The 20,785-nt window shown below is 48.1% G+C and overlaps 1 protein-coding gene across 2 annotated transcripts in view; it reads left to right on the forward strand.

The window, feature by feature from the left end:
* ATRX (ATRX chromatin remodeler) overlaps positions 1-20,785 on the forward strand; it is a 1,501,634-nt gene that overhangs the window by 580,623 nt on the left and 900,226 nt on the right. For both annotated transcript variants that reach the window (XM_085608236.1, XM_085608237.1), the window contains exon 13: positions 14,202-14,322. In XM_085608236.1, coding sequence (XP_085464362.1) covers positions 14,202-14,322 — 121 coding nt within the window. The remainder of the gene's footprint in view (positions 1-14,201; positions 14,323-20,785) is intronic.

Below are 20,785 nucleotides of genomic sequence, written 5' to 3' on the forward strand. Positions count from 1 at the left end.
GGCGCACTTACGAAGACAGGGAATTCATGTATATCCCTACCTAGACGATTGGTTGGTAAAGGCGAGCGAACTACAACCAATGCAAACTGCACGCTCAGCAGTTCACACACACGCTGACAGAACTAGGATTTTCAATACACTGGGGGAAGTCCTCGATAGAACAAGAACAGGCGAAGATCTTCCTGGGCGCACAGATCAACACCATTCAGGGCAGGGTGTACCCCAGCGAGAAGAGAACCTTCGCACTACTGAAGGAGACACGTCAATACCGGAAGGTTCAACCTCTGACTGTGAGGACAGTGAGCAAAGTCATGGGGATGATGGCGTCCTGCATTCACCTAGTCCCCAATATCGGACTCCACGAGACCATTCCAGGAATGGATACAGCAGCAATGGTCACAGGCAACAGGGAGTTGGGAGGATCTAGTGGTTGTAACGCGCGCAGTGCAAGAGGAGATCACATGGTGGAACAAAGAGAACCTAAAGGGTAAACCATTTACACCACCAACTCCAACAGTGACCATCACAACAGACGCATCCCAAATAGGATGGGGAGTGCACATGAACCACCTTCAAGTGAGGGATTTGTGGACACAAACTGATGCGATAAGACACATGAACTTCCTGGAACTAAAGACCGTGTTCCTTGCCCTAAAAGCCTTCCAGAGACAACTGTACGGCCAGAGAGTGTTGATACAAACCGACAACACCACAACAATGTTCTACATCAACAAGCAGGGAGGAACACAATCTGTGGCGCTATCCAGCCTAGCGCAGGAGATTCGGATTTGGGCCATCCCACTATAAATAGACCGCCCGGCGATACATCTGCCAGGGAAGGAAAATGTGGAAGCAGAAAGACTCAGCAGACAGCCATCGGCATCCCACGAGTGGGAGCTCAATACACAGGAAACGTAAAAGCTATTCAAGAAGTGGGTGACCCAACAAATAGACCTGTTTGCAACACACCTGAATGCAAAATGCCAAAACTTTGCATCCAGACAGCCAGGGCAGCAATCCCAAGGAAATGCCCTATGGATAAGCTGGTCGAAGACATTTGCCTACTCTTTTCCCCCCCCGATACCGTTGATACACAGGGTGCTCAGCAAATGCAGAACAAGCAACATGACACTGATACTGGTAGCACCACAGTGGGCCAGGCAGTCCTGGTTCTCACAGATAATGGAGATGGCGCAGGGGCCACCACACAAGTTCCCAAAAAGAAGAGACCTGCTCTCAGTGCAAAACGGGGAAATGCTACACCCAGAACCGGAGAGCCTCAGCGTAGCAGCTTGGCTCCTGAAGACTTAGAGTTCGCACACCTAAAACTTCCAGAGAGCACGCTGGCGGTGCTGCGGGAAGCAAGAAGACCTACCACACGGAAGTGTTATGTAGCAAAATGGAAAAGGCTCACCCAGTGGTGCCTCAAGCAAAAGCTCCAGAAGAGAATCACCAGGGAATCAACAGTGCTAAGATATTTAACACACTTGATAAAGAGCAACCTAAGCTACACCTCGCTAAGGGTTCACCTAGCAGCAATAATAGCATACACAAGAGGAGAAACGGGGAGAAGTTTCTTTACATCCCAGGTGGTAAAAAGATTCCTGGAAGGGGCTAAACGAATCAGCCCCCCCCCCCCCCCCCTACAGGGTACCACCACTGGCTTGGAACCTCAATGTAGTTCTCACGCAACTTATGAAGGCGCCCTTCGAACCCATTCACAAGGCCTCTCTACATATGCTCACCATAAAGACAGCTTTTCTGGTAGCAATCACCTCGCTACGCAGGGTAAGCGAACTGCAAGCGCTAACACCACAAGAACCCTACATTCAAATTCACAATGACAGGGTGGTAATGAGAACAGACCCACATTTTATGCCAAAGGTGGTGTTAAGGTTCCACTTAAGTCAGACAATACAGATACCAAGTTTCTTTCAGAAACTATCCAGAAGCGCAGAAAGGGCACTGCACGCTCTGGGCGCTAGAAGGGCAGTGATGCATTACTTTGAGAGAACTAAAGATTGTAGGAAGACAAAGCAATTCTTTGTGTCTTTCGCAAACAGTTTCTCGGGAAGACCGGTAACAAAAGGCACCATCGCACGATGGATCGCAGAGACAATACAATTCTGCCACAAGCAGGCAGGACAAGAACTACAAGGAGCGGCACAAGCCCACTCTACCAGGAAAAAGGGAGCAACAATAGCCTTCCTGGCAAACTCACTGTGAGAAGTTGGCCTGGTATATGATGCTCACTAGTTAAAGTGATCACCTTGTACCATGCCAAGCAACCCTTATGGTGTGGTTGTAAGTCAACCTTTTCGGACTAGCTGCCCTAGTGGTAGCGTAGGCTAAGCAGTCTTTGAGGCTAAACTCGTGAAGCGTGTTAAGCCAGCTGTTTTACCAAATGCAACCCCCTTTTATACCAATGAAAGGACACCACACAGATATATATTCAAAATATATATGTATTTATTTCTCAAAGTAACCCCTAGTCTCTTTATGAGCACAGGAGCACAAATCGTCAAACAAGATTATCACAGAATACACAGAAGTTGCACTTTATATGGATAGGCCCTGGTGGCCCCTCGAACCATATACTAAAATAGTGGTATAAGTACCACGAACAGAAAAGGGAAAAGGCCTAGGGCCTCTAGAATCGCTGGGCCTACAAGGAGCTAACGTCAGTTAGTGACCAGGAGGTCCACGGGTGGCGTGTGCAGAGCAAATAGTCACACGCGTGCTCCCATAGGTTTCAATGGGTGCGTAAAAAGTACAAAGTTACTGCAAAAGGAATCTTCCGGATGACCTAGGAACTTAAGATTTGGAACACAGGCACTAGAGATGTAATACTACACTTGGGCACAGGAGTGCCAGCTTTACCTCACCCACAGGAAGCGGGTGCATAGGCCTCGAAGTGCGTCGGGTTTCTTCTATCTGTTCCGTGGGGCCTGTAGACAAAAGTGCTGCAGGCGGTCGGTCGGGAAGAGATGCAGTGGATCCAAGAGTGGATCGGAGATGTTGAAGACCTGTAAGCAGAGGGGACAGTGTTCACAGTCACTAGCCAGTGACCAGCGTGGCACCAGGTGGGTACCAGGCGATGTCGGGTGCAAACAGGAAGGAAGGTGTAGCTTGACTCTGCAGCCACGTGGTCCCTGAAGGTCGACGACGTCCAGGAGTCGAGTCACGAGCTGTCCCACGCAGGCTCTCGCTGTCGGCGGTGTCGGCGACTTGATCGAAGCAAACAAGCCTTGGCAAAAGCAATTGTTGTAGGCAAGGAGTTTAAGCTGATGGTTCTGACCAGCAAGGTCAGAGGAACTGCTCCTTTGGAGGGGAGCAAGGGCCAGTCTGGAGCAACCAGACCAGCGGTGTTTGTCGTAGATTTCGTCGCCAAGATGGCCACTAGCCAGCGGGCCAGCAACCGGTTAGGCGCGTCGAGTGGCAAAATGCAGAAGGGCCCCACGCAGATCGTGGAGATGCTGGAGGGCTCACCTTTGGTGCAGATGCTGCTCGAGGGTTGGGCTTCTCAGGACCCAAAGCACAACTTGGAGGGAGCCTCGGTTGTTGCACTTGTCAGCTTGTCGTAGTCGTTCCAAGATGGCTGGCTCCACGTGTCTCGGTGCCTCCACGGGTCTCCTCTTTGCGGGGACTGTGGATCGGGCGGTGAGAGGTCTGGAGGTCCAGGTCTTGTCAGTCTCTGGGCTCGGGCTCCGGCGGGAGGCGGCGGCAAAGCAGACGTTGATTCGCTGGATGGTGCTTGCGTTAGCAAGGTGGTCACTCCCTGACCACAGGGGAGATTTTCTTCAGTCTTCTGTGCAGCAGAATGTCGAAGTTCCCGTCTTCTTCTTAGTTTCAAGTTGATTCCAGGATGTCTGAAGTCTTAGGACACAGCTCCTACCTTTATTCGGATTCTAGGGGCCGGACTACCTGCTAGGTCCCTCCCTATGGGTGGGACCAGGAAGGGGGGTGGTTACACCCCCAATCCTTTGTCCAGCTCGCCCCAGGCCCGGGACTGGTGTGCCCCAGGACCGGTTTGAACTGGCATATGCACCGAGGCTCCTTGTGAGCCACAGGCATGTCTGGTTTCTTTCAAGCCCTACCTGACCAATACACAAAATCCTGTCTGGGGTGGTGCTCGCACCTCCCCTGGCAGGAAACCCTTTGTCCACACCTCCCAAGCTGGAAGGACTCCCAGCAGCAGGAGGGCAGACTTGTGTCTGTGGTGGCAGCATCCATTTTGTGGAGCTGAGGCTATGTCTGATTTTACCCGGGTTTCAGGTACTGTACATGTCGTGTCCCTCTAGAAGGGTGGAATGCTAACCCCGTCGCCAGAATTGGCGAGGGGTTAGTATTCCAATTCGTATGACACCTTACTCGACATGTTTTGATAAAGCCAAACCAAAGATAGCATTTAACCGCGAGGTTCATAATGCACTTAAGAGTATATGGTATGACGATATCTGGAAACAGTAGAAGGAAGTTGTTCCGACCACTGCAGACAGGCTCAGCTCATGCCAGAGCACCATCTCACATGGAACCAAGCACTCTGCCTTCAGGATTGTTAAGGCCTGCCATAGGAGTGACTTATAGGTTACCAGGTGTCCCATTTAAGGTTAGGTATAGGTATACTACACCTAAGTAAGAGGTGATTACACCAACTTACCCCAGCTGAGTGATCAGCCAGTTGTGTCAAATCGTTAGGCCAAGCCTGGGGTGGCATAATACATGCTGCAGCCCTTGGCAGGCCTTGGGTACACCAATGCCCTGGGTACCTAGTGTACACTGGTACAGGGGCTGACAGGGTGATCCACTTCCAATTGGTTATGCACCTAGGGTGCATAGTTTTAATTTAGTAGAGAGAACAGCAGGCTGGGGGTCTGATTGGCAGGCCCACAGCCTCAATATGTCAAAAACCAGTGAAGCAAAAAGCAAAAATTTGGGGTGACCATAGGATAGCAGACCCTACTCTCCTACACAACCCCCCCCCCAAACGCTGGGACATTAAACTAGCCTTGACCAGTCTCGTCTTCATGTCCTAAGTGGAAGTACCTGGAGAGACCATCTGCATTCCCATGGTCAGTACCTGGCCGGTGCTCCACTGTAAAGTCCATCCCCTGTAGGGAAATGGACCACCTAAGCAGTTTGGGGTTTTCACCCTTCATCTGATTTAGCCACAAGAGGGGCTTATGGTCGGTCTGAATCTTGAAGTGAGTGCCAAACAAGTATGGCCTCAGCTTCTTCAGGGCCCACACCACAGCAAAGGCCTCCCTCTCAATAGCTGACCAATTCTTCTCTCTGGGGGTCAACCTTCTGCTAATAAAAGCAATGGGTTGGTCTTGACCATCTACATTAAGTTGTGACAGCACAGCTCCCACACCCAACTCAGAAGCATCTGTTTGGACAATAAACTCTTTGGAGTAGTCAGGACTTTTCAGGATAGGTGCAGAGCACATGGCCTCCTTCAGGTCATCAAATGCCTTTTGACAGCTTACTGTCCACTGAACCTTTTTGGGCATCTTCTTGGATGTCAGATCATTAAGAGGAGTCACAATGGACCCATAGTTCTTAACAAACTTCCTGTAGTACCCAGTCAAGCCCAAGAAAGCTCGAACTTGAGTCTGGGTGGTTGGAGGGGACCAGTCCTTGATGGATTGTATCTTACTCTCCAGTGGTTGAACTTGGCCTCCACCTACAAGGTGGCCCAAATATACAACCTTACTCTGCCCTATCTGGCACTTAGTAGCCTTGATAGTGAGGCCTGCCCTCTGCAGGGCCTCAAGAGCCTTCTTCAGGTGGATCAGGTGATCCTCCCAGGTGGAGCTAAAGACAGCAATGTCATCAAGATATGCTGCACAAAAGTCATCCAACCCAGTAAGGACTTGGTTCACCAGCCTTTGGAAGGTGGCAGGTGCATTCTTCAGACCAAAGGGCATCACCACAAACTGATAATGCCCACCTGGGGTTGAGAATGCTGTTTTGGCCTTAGACTCCTCAGCTAATCTGATTTGCCAATAGCCAGCTGTTAAGTCAAATGTGCTCAAAAACTTTGCAGAAGCTAGTTTGTCTATGAGCTCATCTGCCCTTGGAATAGGGTGTGCATCTGTCCTGGTGACAGCATTGAGTCCTCTGTAATCCACACAGAACCTCATCTCTCTCTTGCCATCTTTGGTGTGAGGTTTGGGGACCAGAACCACTGGGCTAGCCCAGGGGCTCTCTGAGGGTTCAATGACACCTAATTCCAGCATTTTATGTACCTCAGCCTTTATACAGTCCCTGACGTGGTCAGGTTGTCTGTAAAGTTTGTTCTTTACAGGCAGACTGTCACCAGTGTCCACAACATGGGTACACCAGTCAGTTTGACTAGGTATCAAGGAAAACATATGTGAAAATGATTGTAGAACCTGTCTACATTCAGTCTGCTGATGGGCAGTGAGGTTGCCTCCAAGGGTCACTCCTTCAACTGAGCCATCTTCAGGGTTCTGAGACAACAGGTCTGGGAGAGGGTCACTCTCTTCCTCCTGTCCCTCATCTGTAGCCATGAGCAAGCCCATGTCTGCCCTGTCAACATATGCTTTAAGCCTGTTAACATGGAGTACCCTGTGGGGACTCCTGGGAGTTCCTAGGTCCACCAAGTAGGTGACCTCTCCCTTCTTTTCCAGGATTGTATGGGGTCCAGACCATTTGTCTTGGAGTGCTGCTGGGGCCACTGGCTCCAACACCCATACCTTCTGTCCTGGCTGAAACTCAACCAAGACAGCCTTTTGGTCATGCCAAGCTTTCTGTAAGGCCTGGCTTGCCTCAAGGTTTTTGGATGCCTTCTCCATATACTCAGCCATCCTGGAGCGGAGACCAAGTACATAGTCCACTATGTCTAGCTTAGGCTTTTTGAGAGGTAACTCCCAGCCTTCCTTCACCAAACACAGTGGGCCTCTCACAGGGTGCCCAAACAACAATTCAAAGGGGCTGTAGCCAACTCCTTTTTGTGGGACCTCTCTGTAAGCAAACAGAAGGCAGGGTAGAAGGATGTCCCATCTTCGCCTGAGCTTTTCAGGTAATCCTTTGATCATACCCTTTAGGGTCTTGTTGAATCTCTCAACAAGCCCATTGCATTGTGGGTGATAAGGGGTGGTGAACTTGTAGTTGACACCACATTCCTTCCACATAGCTGTTAAGTATCCTGACATAAAGTTGGTACCTCTGTCAGATACTACCTCCTTAGGAAACCCCACTCTGGAGAATACTCCCAGCAGGGCCCTGGCCACAACAGGAGCTGTAGTGGTCCTAAGGGGAATTGCCTCTGGGTACCTGGTGGCATGATCCACTACCACCAGTATAAATCTGTGCCCAGATGCAGTGGGAGGATCCATGGGACCCACTATGTCTATTCCCACTCTTTCAAAGGGAACCCCCACCACAGGTAGTGGTATCAGGGGGGCCTTTGTTGTGCCACCTGATTTGCCACTGGCTTGGCAGGTAACACAGGAGCGACAAAACTCCTTTGTATCTTCATTCATATGAGGCCAGTGAAAGTGAGGGACAAGCCTGTCCCAAGTCTTGTTCTGGCCTAAGTGTCCTGCTAAAGGAATATCATGGGCCAAGGTAAGAAGGAAGCCCCTAAATTGCAGAGGTATAACCAACCTCCTGGTTGCACCAGGCTTGGGGTCTCTAGCCTCTGAATAAAGGAGCCCTTCATCCCAATACACTTTATGGGTACCTTGAGCATTCCCAGCAGCCTCAGCAGCAGCCAGCTGTCTGAGGGGTTCAAGAGAGGGACAGGATAACTGAGCCTGCCTCAAGTCAGCCCTTGAAGGTCCCCCTGTCCCCAGAAACTCAACCTGGTCAGGTTCAGCTCTTCAGGGACAGTTCCTTCAGGGTCCTCTAGATCAGCTTCCTGGGAAGGCTGATCATCACTCTGAGGCAGGGGGGAAGGCACAGCCTTGACCCTCCTGTTCTTCTTCTTGGTAGGTGCTTGGTCCATTGTTCCAGGATCCAAGACCTGTGGTTCAGTGAGGCACTTTTTGGCCTGTGACCTGGTCACAGCAAGGACATGTGATGATATACCTAACATCTCTGCATGAGTCCTGTACTCCACTTCTGACCATAGAGAACTCTCTAGGTCATTGCCCAACAAACATTCTACTGGGAGGTCTGCACTAACCACAACCCTTTTGAGGCCAGTTACCCCTCCCCATGAGAAGTTAACAACTGCCACACTGTGTGAAGTAGTGGCATTGCTGGCATTGGTCACCAGGTAGTTCTCACCTGGTATGTACTGTCCAGGGTCCACAAAGCCTGGTGTCACCATAGTGACACTGGCACATGTGTCCCTGTAGGCTTGAGCCACTTTGTCATTAATTAAAGGAGTCTGTCTGTACTTGCCCAGGTTACTGGGGCTCACAGTCAGGGACAAATCAATGTCCCCATCACAGATCAAGACTGCCTGTGTCAGGGTTCTGTCTAAGTCAGAATCTCCTTCAGTTCCCATAGTGATTCCCACTACACCCTTTGTCTGGGGACCAACACTGCTAACAGTAGTACTGGGAGCAGGTGCCTTAGGGGCAACAGTGTTGGGGGCTCCACCCTTTTTGCAATCACTAGTCCAGTGAGTTGTATTTTTGCAATGATTGCACCAGGGTTTCTTTTGACCTTCTTTCTTCTTTTTGGACTGTTGTTGGGACCCACCCTCCTTAGCAGTAGTTTGGGGCCCTGTTGAAGACTTCTGGTCTTTAGATTTCTGATCTCCACCCTTTTGGTCTGTTTTCTTCTGATCACCCCCTTGGCCCTGGTTCTGGTTCTTTTGCTTAACCCTGGTTCTGACCCATTTGTCTGCCTTCTTTCCCAATTCTTGGGGAGAGGTCAGATCAGAGTCAACCAAGTGTTGATGCAGTTGCTGGTTTTGACAGTTATTTAAAATCTGTTCTCTCATCATCAAATTATACAATCCTGTAAAATCAGATACCTTACTTCCCAGCAACCAACCCTCCAAAGCCTTAGTGGCACATTCAATGTATTCAGACCAGTCCTGAGTCTGTGTCTTTTGGGTGTCTCTGAACATTAACCTGTACTGCTCAGTGGTTAAGCCTAACCCATCAACTAGAACACTCTTCAGGACTCTGTAGTTTCTGACATCCTCTTCTCTAACAGTGAGGAGTCTGTCTCTGCCTCTTCCCTCAAAGGAGAGCCAGAGGATTGCTGCCCACTGATCTTCAGGAACCTGCTGTACTTTGCAGGCTCTCTCAAGAGCAGTTATCCACTTGTGGATGTCATCCCCACTTTTGTAGGGGGGCACAACCTTAGACAGGTTTCTATTGTCGAAAACCCTATCTTTGTCCTTAGGGACAATGCTGCCACCAGTGGGTATAGACCCACTCTCTTTATGCTGTCTAGCCTTGCTAAGTTTCTCTTCCATCAGGGCTACTTCTAGCTCCTGCTTCCTGATCCTCAGCTGAGCCTCTTGCATCTTGGCCTCATGTTCCCTCCTCTGAGGGGTGGTCATCCTTCTCCTGGAGTGACCTTGAGAGCCTCTAGAGCCATGGGAAGCATTGGAGTCACCTGAGCGATTCCTTTGCCTTCCCAGCCCTGTGTTAAGTCCACTGGGGAGATCCAGTGGGTTGAACCCACTGTCAGTCCCCAATAGCCTTGGTTTAGCTGGGCCAAGTATAACACTTGGCACTGGGCTAGTTCTCCCTTCATCCTCACTACTGTCAGTATCCTTTTCACTCTCATCCTCTGTGGTAGGCATCCCATCTAAGGGGTGACTATTGGGAAGGGGTACTTCAGTGGCATCTTCAGAAGGGGGGCCTCCTGTTCCTGTCCCTAAGGGGGCTAACTGGGAAGCTTTCTTGAGTGCTCTCTGATTCTCATCATTCTGTAAGAGCTCTCTGAGCTCAGCAGAGTTTGGGTTCTTGGGCTGTTTAAGGCCTCTAAGAGTTGCCAAATGCCTGAGCTCATTCTGATTAAGGGTAGCAAAGCTGGTTGGTGCCCTCTGGGGGTCACTCTCGACAGAGATGGGTACAGTGGACCCCTCTGCCCCGGCCATTGCTCTTAAGTGTGGGTGGATGTGTTGCAATCTACCTACACTTGGGTTTACCTACTAAACCTATCTAGTAGTTGTAGTCAGGGTGTGCTACTCCCTTTGCTCTACAACAACTAAGTTCAGTAGAACTTAAGTATATCTAATCTTGTTTTATATGTACCTACAGGTACCTATGTGATCTTTCAATTGGTAACCAAGAGATTACAATGGTAAAACACAGCAAGCTCAAATCCAACCGCTGCTCACCAATGTGAGAAGTTGGCCTGGTATATGATGCTCACTAGTTAAAGTGATCACCTTGTACCATGCCAAGCAACCCTTATGGTGTGGTTGTAAGTCAACCTTTTCGGACTAGCTGCCCTAGTGGTAGCGTAGGCTAAGCAGTCTTTGAGGCTAAACTCGTGAAGCGTGTTAAGCCAGCTGTTTTACCAAATGCAACCCCCTTTTATACCAATGAAAGGACACCACACAGATATATATTCAAAATATATATGTATTTATTTCTCAAAGTAACCCCTAGTCTCTTTATGAGCACAGGAGCACAAATCGTCAAACAAGATTATCACAGAATACACAGAAGTTGCACTTTATATGGATAGGCCCTGGTGGCCCCTCGAACCATATACTAAAATAGTGGTATAAGTACCACGAACAGAAAAGGGAAAAGGCCTAGGGCCTCTAGAATCGCTGGGCCTACAAGGAGCTAACGTCAGTTAGTGACCAGGAGGTCCACGGGTGGCGTGTGCAGAGCAAATAGTCACACGCGTGCTCCCATAGGTTTCAATGGGTGCGTAAAAAGTACAAAGTTACTGCAAAAGGAATCTTCCGGATGACCTAGGAACTTAAGATTTGGAACACAGGCACTAGAGATGTAATACTACACTTGGGCACAGGAGTGCCAGCTTTACCTCACCCACAGGAAGCGGGTGCATAGGCCTCGAAGTGCGTCGGGTTTCTTCTATCTGTTCCGTGGGGCCTGTAGACAAAAGTGCTGCAGGCGGTCGGTCGGGAAGAGATGCAGTGGATCCAAGAGTGGATCGGAGATGTTGAAGACCTGTAAGCAGAGGGGACAGTGTTCACAGTCACTAGCCAGTGACCAGCGTGGCACCAGGTGGGTACCAGGCGATGTCGGGTGCAAACAGGAAGGAAGGTGTAGCTTGACTCTGCAGCCACGTGGTCCCTGAAGGTCGACGACGTCCAGGAGTCGAGTCACGAGCTGTCCCACGCAGGCTCTCGCTGTCGGCGGTGTCGGCGACTTGATCGAAGCAAACAAGCCTTGGCAAAAGCAATTGTTGTAGGCAAGGAGTTTAAGCTGATGGTTCTGACCAGCAAGGTCAGAGGAACTGCTCCTTTGGAGGGGAGCAAGGGCCAGTCTGGAGCAACCAGACCAGCGGTGTTTGTCGTAGATTTCGTCGCCAAGATGGCCACTAGCCAGCGGGCCAGCAACCGGTTAGGCGCGTCGAGTGGCAAAATGCAGAAGGGCCCCACGCAGATCGTGGAGATGCTGGAGGGCTCACCTTTGGTGCAGATGCTGCTCGAGGGTTGGGCTTCTCAGGACCCAAAGCACAACTTGGAGGGAGCCTCGGTTGTTGCACTTGTCAGCTTGTCGTAGTCGTTCCAAGATGGCTGGCTCCACGTGTCTCGGTGCCTCCACGGGTCTCCTCTTTGCGGGGACTGTGGATCGGGCGGTGAGAGGTCTGGAGGTCCAGGTCTTGTCAGTCTCTGGGCTCGGGCTCCGGCGGGAGGCGGCGGCAAAGCAGACGTTGATTCGCTGGATGGTGCTTGCGTTAGCAAGGTGGTCACTCCCTGACCACAGGGGAGATTTTCTTCAGTCTTCTGTGCAGCAGAATGTCGAAGTTCCCGTCTTCTTCTTAGTTTCAAGTTGATTCCAGGATGTCTGAAGTCTTAGGACACAGCTCCTACCTTTATTCGGATTCTAGGGGCCGGACTACCTGCTAGGTCCCTCCCTATGGGTGGGACCAGGAAGGGGGGTGGTTACACCCCCAATCCTTTGTCCAGCTCGCCCCAGGCCCGGGACTGGTGTGCCCCAGGACCGGTTTGAACTGGCATATGCACCGAGGCTCCTTGTGAGCCACAGGCATGTCTGGTTTCTTTCAAGCCCTACCTGACCAATACACAAAATCCTGTCTGGGGTGGTGCTCGCACCTCCCCTGGCAGGAAACCCTTTGTCCACACCTCCCAAGCTGGAAGGACTCCCAGCAGCAGGAGGGCAGACTTGTGTCTGTGGTGGCAGCATCCATTTTGTGGAGCTGAGGCTATGTCTGATTTTACCCGGGTTTCAGGTACTGTACATGTCGTGTCCCTCTAGAAGGGTGGAATGCTAACCCCGTCGCCAGAATTGGCGAGGGGTTAGTATTCCAATTCGTATGACACCTTACTCGACATGTTTTGATAAAGCCAAACCAAAGATAGCATTTAACCGCGAGGTTCATAATGCACTTAAGAGTATATGGTATGACGATATCTGGAAACAGTAGAAGGAAGTTGTTCCGACCACTGCAGACAGGCTCAGCTCATGCCAGAGCACCATCTCACATGGAACCAAGCACTCTGCCTTCAGGATTGTTAAGGCCTGCCATAGGAGTGACTTATAGGTTACCAGGTGTCCCATTTAAGGTTAGGTATAGGTATACTACACCTAAGTAAGAGGTGATTACACCAACTTACCCCAGCTGAGTGATCAGCCAGTTGTGTCAAATCGTTAGGCCAAGCCTGGGGTGGCATAATACATGCTGCAGCCCTTGGCAGGCCTTGGGTACACCAATGCCCTGGGTACCTAGTGTACACTGGTACAGGGGCTGACAGGGTGATCCACTTCCAATTGGTTATGCACCTAGGGTGCATAGTTTTAATTTAGTAGAGAGAACAGCAGGCTGGGGGTCTGATTGGCAGGCCCACAGCCTCAATATGTCAAAAACCAGTGAAGCAAAAAGCAAAAATTTGGGGTGACCATAGGATAGCAGACCCTACTCTCCTACACTCACCCATCCAAGACATTTGCCTGGCGGCAACATGGGCCTCAGTGCTAACGTTTACTAAGCACTACTGGGTGGATATACAGATGAACAAGGAAGCACAAGTAGGACAAAAGGTGCTTCAACATATTTTCAACAACCAACGCTCATCTTCCACCCAGCCACCACAAACTTAGCAAACAGCTACAAAGTCTATGCACAGCATAGTGAGTCCAGAAAGATTCACCCTGAAAAACGTATAGTTTCTCACCTGTCGGTGTAGTTTTGCAGCTTGAAGACTTTCTGGATTCAGTAGCGATCCCACCCTCCTCTGCCAGAAAGATGAGACAGAAGGAAAGGGATTAAAAGATGTAAAGACTTACAAAAGCAAGAGGAAAAACAAGAAAAACACAAGACAAGAAAAAAGAATCAGAAGATGGCGGCCAAAGGTGGGAGCTTCCGGCGAAAGCACGTCGACGTCACGAAGGACACCAAATGGTGGGACGTCGACACCCACCTGGGCCACGAAAAAAAAAATAAAAAACACTATGATTCCGGACCCAGCCACTAGACCGCGGAATAATGCACGGCATAGTGAATCCAGAAAGTCTTCAAGCTGCAAAACTACACCGACAGGTAAGAAACTATTTGTTATGCATTATCTAAAGAGACAGTAGCTAGCTGCAGATTCCTTACAGAGCCACCCATGCCGCCCCGCTCTGCGGACACATTTCTAGGGCTAGGGTTGACCCCTTTCAGGGACCTAGTTTGGACACACACCAGTCCGTTTACTTCATGGCTTTGCGCTCCTGGTGTGGAAATTCGTGGAAAATAACTGATGGTGCCGCACGCCTGGGTGGCGCCTATATAGGTGACAGCGACGTCCCTTCCAGCGACATGGACGCGCAGAAACGAACAAAGCCACGTGACTGTGTGCAGAGATACTGCTCATGCAAAAGTTTCTGGGTCCAGTCTGGCGCCTGGGAAATTCAAAGGTAAGGAATCAGCAGCTTGATATTGTCTTTACCAGATAATGCGTTGCCGAAGGTAAGTACTTGTTCTTCTTGTTATTACTGTATGTTTTTCCTGAGTTCCTCCTAATTTTCCTTTAAAAAATTGATTTGAAATAACAAGTATTTTGTCAATCTGTAAAAGCTCCCCAGATAATTAAATTAACTTCTTTCATTTTTTAGTCACCAGTGATGATTCGAATGATTCAGATTTCAAAGAATCTCGTGGCAGTGCGGCAGCCAGTGAAAGTGGCATTAGTGAAGAAGTGAGTGACAGTGATTCGGATCAGCGACCCAGGACAAGGTATAGAGCTTGGTTTGCATTTCTAAATAAACTTTAAATGAAGTCCACTCACATTTAGACCTTCAAATGTGCCCTGCAGCCCAGTGAACCAATGGCCAGGAGGTGGTAAGGAGACAGGCGTAGTGCTGTCTTTTCCTTGATACAGTAAAAAACATAATTTTCCTCTACCCGCGACTGCCTCTATTTTACCTGTTGCATTTTTGGCCTTATATTTTATAATCTGCTGTTTTTCTGCCTGTGAAGGGCTTCATTTTTCCCTGTCCGTTGGTGGGTTTTGCTGTTGATAATCTGTTTTATCTGCCTGGGCAGGCCTCAGTTAGCCCTGTTTGTTGTTGGATTTTGCTGCTGATGATCTGTCTTTTTACCTGCACATGACTGTTTGACTTTTCCCTCCTGGTTTCTCCCGTAATCTGTGCTCAGACCTGTGTAAGCATTACACTCCCAGCTCCCTTTTTGTCTCGGCAAGCTAGCAAATCAAGATTAAACACCCCCCCACCCCTTCCAAAGGTAAGACACCCACATTATATTTCAGAGATTAAGCAGAGGGTGTTCTGAGACTGCAGTAATCTGCTCTCAAGAGCTTAAACTGTGTTTAGAAAATGCATGTATGTGAGAAAGTGCCATCTTTCTTGCATGGTATGCCCCCACTTTTTGCTGAATTGCTGATGTACTTTTACTGAGTGTGCCCTGGGCGTCTGCCAATCGGGTGCCCTGGGCCTGTGTTCCTTCCTTAAAACTGCATTGAAGCCTAAACCCAATTGGCATCTCTGGCCACATGTCAGCCCCTGGTAAATGGTACCCTAGGTACCCAGGGCCCTGTGACCAGAGAAGGCCCCTAAGGGCTGCAGCACTTATTGTGCCACCCTTCGAGGCCCTGTGCCCTGACACACACACCCTGCCCTTGCAGGCTGAGTGTCTTGGTGCAGAACAAGACAGTCGACATGGCACACATCCCTGTGTGCCATGCCCACAAACACACTGCCCTGGCATACCCTAGTCACCCCTCTAGCTGGGTGCGCTATGGCAGTGGTGTGGGTACAGGTGCATGTACCCAGGTCCATTCCTGGGCACTGTAATTCAGTGCTGCCATTAGGAGTATATGGTGCTGGGAAATCGTTATCTCGAACTCCACAGCACCATGATGGCTACACTGAAGACTGAGAAGTTTGGTATCAAACTTCTCAGCACATTAAATCCACACTGATGCCAGTGTGGGATTTAATGTAAAATGCACGACAGAGGGCATCTTGAAGATGCCCACTGAAACTAACCAACAACCAGCGTCGTGACTGAGAGGCTTCTCTGTGTTCTGTGCGGTACAGTATACGCGCTCGTAGAGAACTTCCCACTTCCTGTGCAGCACCTCCGGTCAGCTGATCACTTCGTACAGCCGCTGCAATCGGCAGAGGCAGCCGAGTTCTGAGACCTGAGGCTCCCGAGACCTTACGTAAATTGCAGCCCGGCAAAAAAAAAAAAAAATATACAAACTACACGAACGGACGCGCTGTGGACCGCGAGCCCGGTAAAAACGGGAAGAGCGGGAGGCACAAGCTGCGACCTTGACCACAAGCAGCAGTTGGGGCAGCAATCCCCCTGTTGCGACGTGGCCGCTTAAAACCTAGCCAGACAAGGGGAAGTAGAGAGCTGCCTCTCGAGAGGCTCCGGATGGCTAAACAAAGCAAAGCTAAACAAAGCATAGAATGGGAAATGATGTGCCCTATGGAAATTTAATCCAGTAATAAAGTTCTAGGCGTTGAAGTCTAGCGAGCAGGAGAAATTGGACTGGAAGCAGACTGAAGAAGTAAGCTGAATAAAACTGAGAAGTGGTGGAGGTAGAGCGCGGGCCCACAGACCAGAGGTAAGTGGAAAAGATAGTACGTCCCCATTCTTTTTAAAATATATCAAGGGGAAACTAAAGTATACAGGGAGCCAAGAGTCCTCGTGCTCCCGAAGTCTAGCTCACTAAAAGGAAGCAAAGGGAAAGTCATCAAAAAAAATATATATAAAATTGTACATATCCAGGAGGAAAGGCGCCAAGAAAAGCAGAAGAAATGGCCCCAGGGAGAGCTAAAACGAGGAGAATCCCAAAAATTCTTAAGAAAATATGAGATAAAAGTCTTGGGAGGGATGATATAACTGTTTTACCAAAAGGTTTGAACGACACAAATGGTGATATGGTTACACCCCCCGGGAGTAAAACACCAGCGACGGGTCCTACCTCCTCTCTGAGCGCAAGCCCGCAGAAAACATTGACAACTTTGAAATCGGCAGGCGCGAAATGCGGGTCGGCAGTCTCAAAAACTATTAAGGACTTTATCGGCAAACATTTTCCGAAGGAGAGATCAGATAAAGAGATGAGTGATAGAGACACCTCTAATTGTGGAGGACGATGCCGTACTAATCGTGGAGAACTTGAATCAGACTAATTTTAGTATCGCAGAGATCCCGATGGAACCACGTTTGTCTTCCTTGCCACGGCTATTCCAGTCGCTACCTACTCAGAACAGGGATGTAGAGGTGGAGGAGGAAGAAAGAACAAAACAGAGTAAATCCTCATGTGATGAAGACTCAGCCCAGAGGATATCAAGTATGATTGGGAGAGTAAGACTGGAATTCTCCAATGATACCCATGTGGATTTATCAGGTCTCCCCCCCCCCCCCCCCCCCCCCCATAGCCTGGAGGTGACAGGCTCCTCCAGTTTATCCATGCTTGAGGTAATGCTGACGCTGCAGAAAACCTTACAGGGAATTCTTGAGGTATCAGCTGTAAACAATGAAATTCTAAAAACGCAAAGCAATCAGTTTAGGATTATAATTGGGGAGCTGACACAGATCAAAAATCTAATGCCATCTTTAGGAAGAGCTGTAGAAGTACAGGAGGAAACAATTGTGGATAAGGGGATAGATGTGGGAGAACTGAGTGGTCCTAAGGAGGCAGAACCATCGGTATATATATCTCGTTTCCCATGATTATAAAGAGATTTGGGGAAAGGTGGGGTATAAAACAAAATATCCGGGGGCGAAGAAGGGGAAAAAAGGCCCCACCTAGAAACCCACCCACAAAGTATCAGGAGAAAGGGAAGGGGGTAAGTCTAGAGCAAAGGCCAAGGAAAAGGGATAAGGTAGTAAGGCAAGGAATAAAAAAACTAACTTGTGAAGAAACAGGAGCGAGTACCGGTAGACCTGAGGGAAATCTAGGGAAAAATATGGCAATGAGCTCTAGGGGGACTTGGTGGAAATACCCAGGTGAAAAGGAGGTCGTAGTTCAAGAATGGGGGATTGAGCCGTCTGTAGCTGCAGGGCCCAGTAACCCAGTCCCAGGGATGAGGTGCAGGAATAGAGGTAAAGAAGAAGTAACCTATCAAAGAAGGGAGGAAACGTTAGAAGAAAGATCATTAGATATGCGGCGAGATAGACCCGTAGATACATGGCTATTTTTAGAACCAACAGGATATAAAAAGGGAGGGAAAAGAGCCAAGAAATTAAATCCCCTAAATCATGCCCAACTCCTCTCCTCATTCGCAAAATGTCCTAGTTTAAGATACGCAAGTACAGAAGACCTAAAAGAAGTGGGGTTCCTGATGAACACTAAAGGACAAGAAATAACAAAGGTTTTACTCCACTCAGCATTAATAAAAGTAGCACTGGAAAAGGCAGAAGCCGAGATGCAAAGGGAAGGAATTAGGATATTAAAAAGAGAGGATGTGCTGAGAGAGAAACTAGAGAAACCTTTTCTTAGGAATCATGTAGGGTTGGGAGAAAGGCAAATAAAAATGATCAGTTCAGGACGGGATATGAAAGAAGCCCTCGAAATTACGATAACCCCTAAAAACTTAGGGTGGGATGAAGTAGATGCCCGGGTAGGGAATAGACTTGGAGAAATTACATCTACGGACGATGAAGAAGAAGATGGGGATTTGAGTAAGGTTGATTAGGAACAAGGGTTGTTGCACAGCCTAGCCATACTGTCTTGGAATGTAAATGGATATAAAAGAATATGTGGTCATGAAAACTTCGAAGATATTCTAAGGAAAACCGATATTGCCTGTTTACAGGAGACTTGGTTGTGCGACGAAACCCTTGTTATGAAAGGCTTTACATATCATGTAAAGCTTGGAAGAAAGAATAGATTTGGGAGACCATCAGGGGGCCAGACAACATTGGTTTCAACAAGGATAGCGACAAGTATAGAATCACTTGAACTTAAGTGTAACTGGGCTTTAGGCAGCAGAGTGTTGATATTGAATAATAATGTAGATGGGGAAGGTTTATGCATTGTAAATGTGAAATATATGTAAAGGCAGAACAAAAGAGTATAAAGCAGATTTGGAACGATTAAAAAAGGACTTGGAGATGTTACAAGATACAAGAGATGTGTTATTGTTACTGGGTGACTTTAATCACAGACTAGACCCCCAAAAACTGACTCTTGGCAGAGGGAGTTGCTAAGAGTATATAACATGGAGTTTGCAAAGTTCCCTAGGTGCGGTAGCTCAAACCAAGACGTGGAGCTAGGTAAACTGCTGGGGGCTATGGGCCTGTTCTGCGTAAATGGAAGAAAGGAATCGGATCGGCCTGCTAAGTGCACTTTTAAAATAGGGCAGCAAAAGTGCCCCATAGATTATGCATTTATCCAGGCATGGAGTTTTCATTTAATCAAACACTTTGAAGTAGGTAGGGCAGATGGTAGTGACCACTACCCACTGATGTTAGAATTCCAAGTAAACAGGGGTCCGCAGAGGCAAAAAGTGTTACAAGTAGACGTGGAATACCCGAAGCGTTTGACAACTAGGATTAGTGATGACCATATAAGGAAATTGAGTGCACTTCAATTAACAGTGGAAATAGAAAATCGACCAGCAGGAGAGGGTTTATCCTGGTATGAGGATATGATAAGACATGATAAGACAACTAGTAGATTGCCTCAGGATTAATATTAAACGGGGTAACTATGGGCCACAAAACGGACCAAAAGTACCTTCAAATAATAAACCATGATTTGATGACGATTGCCGAAAAGTAAAAGCCGCTATTAGGCGGAAAGAAAGATGCCTAAGAGATATTTATAATGATGCATTATTGCATGAATTTAAGAAATTAAGGATGAAATATAAGGCAACCATCAGAGAAAAAAAAAGATCCTATAAAGAAAGATGCTGGATGAACTTACTGGAGGCAATTGAAGATAAAAATGTCAAAGGCTTCTGGAAAATGATACAAGAATGTATGGGGAAAGTTGTAGGGATCTTGCAGTGTTCGGTTTTGGAAGATAAATGGGAAAGTCACCTTGAAGAAATTTATGGCAAATGGCCAAGGAAGGAAGAAATAGTATCAAATAATTGACCAGGGGTCAGAAAAAATGTGAAGGAGCACTTCTCCACAGATCATATTAAGAGTATTATATCAAATTTAAAATTAACACGAGCAGCAGGTCCTGACAATCTACCAGCAGTTGTTATAAAAACGAATCCAGAGTGGTGGGCCGAGTTCTTTTCGAAGATGTTTCAGAGGATACTAATTACAGGAATCCTGCCAGATAGCTGGAAAGGGGCGATTATTAGGCCAATACACAAAAAAGGCGATGTAAATGATACAAAAAATTATCGCTTGATAAACCTCCTGGATATAGGTGAAAAAGTATTCTCTAAAGAAATCCTAGGTATGCTAAAGGATTGGGCATATGATAACCAGATAGTACCCCCAGAACAGGGAGGATTTAGAGAAGGACATTCAACGGTGGACCACTGTTTTGCTCTCTGGGCCATAGCGCGGTAGTCAATAGAACAGAGGGGTAATTTATTCTGCTGCTTTGTGGACTTATGCGCGGCTTTCGATCTTGTGAGCAGAGAGCAGTTGTGGACAACCCTGACAGGGTATAAAATACAGGATGATCTTTTGGCTTTGATCCAGGCCTTACATACTGAAAATTGGGCCCAGATAATTTTGGATAAGGAGGGAGGATTGTCAGGGAGGATCCAAATTGGAAATTGGGGTGTGTACTTGCCCCCTTACTTTTTTCCCTGTTCATAGCAGATTTACCTAAAAAATTAAGAGAGGTTAGAGGAGCTAGCCCGAAACTAGGAGGGAACCACGTACCCTGTTTACTATATGCAGATGACCTGGTGATTATGGACCAGACGGAGATAGGTCTCCAGAGAAAATTAAATAGGTTTAAAGACTACTGTGTGAATAAAAAATTTGTAGTGAATATGGAGAAGACAAAAATGTTATGCTTCGGGAGGAATAAAACAAAGTTTTTATGGAATCTTGGTATAGAACGCCTAGAGAGAGTAATGGAGTATAGGTACCTAGGAATGTGGTTTACGAGTAATTTAAAATGGAATACTCATCTGGAAGCGCTAAAAATGAGGGCAGCGGCCTCTGTGAAGGGCCTAAAAAGATTTAACAGCGTATATAGAGAGATGTCGGATAGGCCGGTTATAAAGGCCTATCTAGCAATGGT

This window comes from Triturus cristatus, chromosome 5_2 (assembly GCF_964204655.1).
Source record: "Triturus cristatus chromosome 5_2, aTriCri1.1, whole genome shotgun sequence".
NCBI classification, from domain to species: domain Eukaryota; kingdom Metazoa; phylum Chordata; class Amphibia; order Caudata; family Salamandridae; genus Triturus; species Triturus cristatus.